Source organism: Triticum urartu, chromosome 1A (assembly GCF_056163025.1).
Source record: "Triticum urartu cultivar PI428250 chromosome 1A, HENAU_Tu73, whole genome shotgun sequence".
Classification (NCBI taxonomy): domain Eukaryota; kingdom Viridiplantae; phylum Streptophyta; class Magnoliopsida; order Poales; family Poaceae; genus Triticum; species Triticum urartu.
In genome coordinates this window covers 447,910,480-447,914,579 of record NC_141873.1, presented here as the reverse complement: position 1 = coordinate 447,914,579, position 4,100 = coordinate 447,910,480, and the positions used below count along the sequence as shown (strand labels likewise).

At 40.0% G+C, this 4,100-nt stretch overlaps 1 protein-coding gene across 1 annotated transcript; it reads left to right on the top strand.

The window, feature by feature from the left end:
• The first annotated feature begins 1,406 nt into the window (after positions 1-1,406).
• LOC147991646 (methyl-CpG-binding domain-containing protein 4-like) lies at positions 1,407-3,788 on the top strand. The gene is made up of 2 exons (XM_087524750.1): positions 1,407-1,659; positions 3,019-3,788. The coding sequence occupies exons 1-2, from the start codon at positions 1,612-1,614 to the stop codon at positions 3,550-3,552; spliced, it is 582 nt and encodes a 193-aa protein (XP_087380876.1). The 5' UTR covers positions 1,407-1,611; the 3' UTR covers positions 3,553-3,788.
• Positions 3,789-4,100: the final 312 nt, after the last annotated feature.

Sequence of the window (4,100 nt, the reverse complement as noted above, 5' to 3'; positions counted from 1 at the left end):
GGCAAAAAAATTATATTAGCATGTTAAATTTGATAAAAAAAATCCACGACCAATAAGAATATGTGTTTGCCATGGCAATTTTTCTCTTCTTTTTGTATTGTTTCACATACACAACAATTTTCATCTTCGTCCTTGTTCATAAACAATGACAATTTCTCTATATGACATTTTTTGTGATTTACCATGGCACTTTTTATTTAAAGACATGGAAACCTTGCCATGTTCAAACACATGTCAAAGTTATAAATGTTTAAAAATATGGCAACTTAATATGTTCAACAACATGGCAAACTTGCCATGGCAACTTTGCCATGTTTAAAAACATGGCAAAGTTATGGGTGTTCAAAAACATGGCAACTTAATATGTTCAAAAACATGGCAAACTTATGATGTTTTTTGGCAAATGTATTAAAGGGCCATGGCAATTGTAGTTCACGGAGCATGGCAAAAATACTTTTCTTCGGGATTTTTCTACATTTTCTTTGCCATGGCAACTTTTACTTTATTGACACGGCAAATTTATTGTTTAGAGCATGCCAATTTTACCATTTCGAGAACATGTCAATTTTTGATATGTAGCATGAAAATATACTTGAGTAGCCATGGCAATTTTACTTTATTTCCATGGCAATATTACTCTATTTTTGCCATGGCAAAATTTACTCCATTTTTTGCTATCACATACTTTTAATGATATGGCAAATTTTACTTTATTTTTTCCATGGCAAATTTATTGTAAAGAGCATGGCAATTTTAATTTAAATATGATGCCAAGTTTACAAACATGGCAAATTTTTACTATGTAGCATGGTATATACTTGTGTTCACATGGCAATTTTTAATTTATTTTCCATGGAAAACTCAAACCATTTCTGCGATTGCAAAATTTAATCCATTTTTTGCCATGGCAAAATCTACTCCATTTTTGCCATGGCAAGAATGCTTTATTCACATGGCAATTTTTCATTTATTTTGCCATGTATTTTTTCTTTTTAAATACTTGGCTTTTATTTGTCACAACGTCTTCGAAGGGGGGTTTTCCGGATCGAACGTTCGATGAATATTAGGTTTTTGCCTATGTCATTTTTCTGCTTTTTATAGATGATGACATTTTTTGGTACTGCTTTTATTTTTTCACTTTTTACAAGGCATGTAAGGAGGTGATGGATGAGTTGCGTTCGGGTTGTGTGTTTTCTTCATCTTTATTCGGGCTGATTCATCCTTAGTACTTCCTCTGTAAATTAATATAAAAGCATTTAGATCATTAAAATAGTAATTGAATCGCTTTTATATTAGTTTACGGATAGAGCACCAAATAAATCGTCGGGTAGACGGTTCCCAGACCTGACTTGCGGCAATTATCGGCGTTCTTTATTTTTATTTTTGACATAGAGGGTGTATCAATTTCGGTGAGCATACCGTGGACGATCCTGTCCGTATATCCCCGTAACCACCTGCCCGAGATCCACTCTCCCCACTTCCGTCCCCATCCGGACGGCCGACCTTGGTTCCGTCCTCTCGCATCCGCCCGCCTACTACCGGCGCCGTCGCCGGTGACCTCTCCAGCGGGGCGCCTCCGAGTTCCCGACGCAGGCCACCTCACTGTCGAACATGGCCTCGCCGGCGCCGGTTCCGGCCTCGCCGGGGTCCTCCTCTCAGGTCCGTTTACCCTTCTTTGATCTTCCCCGCCTTGGTTGATTAATGTTTCCGCAGCTTTAATTTCGTCCCCTATGCAATCTCCTTGGTGACGGACTGATGGTTATGTAATGCTATGAGGTCGATTTCGGCGTGGTGGGCGCTGGTGTAATGCTCAGAGGTTGACTTCGTTGCTATTGTGGGGCTAGGTTTGGTTGCATCTGGCTGCTTTGTTTGGTAGGGATGGGTGGATTGTGATTAGTATCTACATGCCGGATCCCTGAACAAAAAGGTTGAGCCTTGTTCTAGAAGAACATCAATGTTGGCTGCATATTTGTTTGGATGGCCTCAGAATAGGATTTGGTGATCGATCCTGCACACATGCCTTTGGTTCGGGAAGGGATACATGAGAAATTTTGTTCCTTTATTCATCTGTTAGGCTGGGTTTATGTGCATTACTGTTAGTACTGAAGTTATAGACATGTCGATTTGGACTATTGTCTATATATGGTGAGTGCAGGTATGTGAAGACTGTTTAACTAGTTACAGGGAGGTTAGGAGCTTCAAACATCAACAGATGATTGTTGGTTATTCACTAAAGTCATAGTCGGGAACTTGGAATCAGGAGAATATGGAGGAGAGAATGAAGAAAATGTCAAATTTATCCAATTACAAGGGGTTAAGCTGTTCCCATCTCCTGTCAATTAAGCTAATTGATATAGAATTTAGATCAGTGTAAGCTTGTTATTGATCGATATTTCCATGGCAATTGGCAATGCAGCAGTGTTAACCTATTTGCGGTTCTTAAGATTTCATACAATGTGTACTCAATCTACACTGTTACATAACTAACAATAGTGATTAATGGGTCCAAAATAAAAGTTGTTTTTGTTTTTGCTGTATATCCCAGTAATATAATGGAACACAATTATGGCAACTTGATCCAGCAAAACAATTGTCTTGGCCAATCTCCTCTTTAGGCTCTGTTGAGGACAACAGTATAAGAAATAGCTGTGTTGTTGTGACATTGTTTAACCAAAGACAACTGCCAGCATGGAAAGCAAATGTATTGTGCAAACCATTAGATATTTCTTTTGTATTCATGTTTATAATCTGGAATGGCTGTGCATTTTTCTTTAGATTGTAGGAATGGTTGTGTTAGATGTGTTCAGGCTTGCGCAGTTTGCAAACACCACCTTTTGCACTATCTACTAATCATCCTACAGGTAGTAGGGAGAGTGGAAAAGGTTGTTTGACTTGCATTTGTGTTTTCCTGATAAGAGTTAAATTTCATGTTTTCAAATTGAAATGCTTACTTCAGATAACTTGCTTGCCTTGCCTGATATAATAAAATACTAAAAAGAAACCTTCTGATGTTGGCAGAAAAAACGAGGTGCAACGGAATCAATTGGCCTGTATGCTGTCCAGTGTTGTGAATGTCATAAATGGCGTACAGTTTCAACGAAAGATGAATTTGAGACAATTCGTGAGAACTTCACTGAAGACCCATGGTTCTGCAGTAAAAGACCTGAGTGCTCGTGTGAAGACCCTCCAGACATTGAGTACGACAGCAGCCGCATATGGGTCATCGACAAGCCCAACATACCAAAGCCTCCGCCCAAGACCGAGAGACTTGTGATCATGAGAGGTGATCTGTCTAAAATGGACATCTACTATGTCCTGCCAAACGGGAAGCGTGCAAGGGGCATCGGGGACGTGCAGAAGTTCCTTGACACAAACCCAGAGTACAAAGACCGCATATCAGCTGAAAGCTTCAGTTTTACGGTGCCCAAGATTGTTGAGGAGACCGTTTCACAGAGCTCTTTGTGGAAGACTAAAAAGGCTAAAAAGCAGGGCAAGATAAATGCTTCAAGCAGCAAGAAGGACAAGGCAAATGCTTCAAGCAGTGAGAACTAGCCATGTCAGCAAATGCAAAACTGTCGCCTGCCTGCTTGGATGATCCTACCTCATCTACCTTGAAGTTAGTCATCAAGTCGGTTCTCTCTCTCTCTCTCTCTCTCTCTGCGATGTTACTCTGAGCGCTCCAATGCACTGAATCTCTTCCTTTTTATGCATGAGTTTCTGGTAAAATTCTGAGATGCTCGAGAAGGGCTGTAGCTTGTTCTCTTCTAATAAAAAGATCTAGTTATAGATGTCCTTGAGTTTACCATCCGCCGTGATACATTGTTTTACCAGATGACCATATGCGTAGAGATCTCATTAGAAAGCAGCCGAATTGGTCAATACTGTCCTAAGCTAGGGTGTTAATTCTGCCATCGTTTGATTTGATTTACATTCTGCACTGCGAAACCTGTATACTCCAGATGAAGGCTCACATACTGCAAGATTCTGTCATCAACCACAAATTCTGGCAAGGTCGCATAGGTAGCAGAAACTAACGCCAGATGAAGGCTCACATAAATCCTTAGAACAACTCCAACACGGGGAGAATATCAGACGGAAAC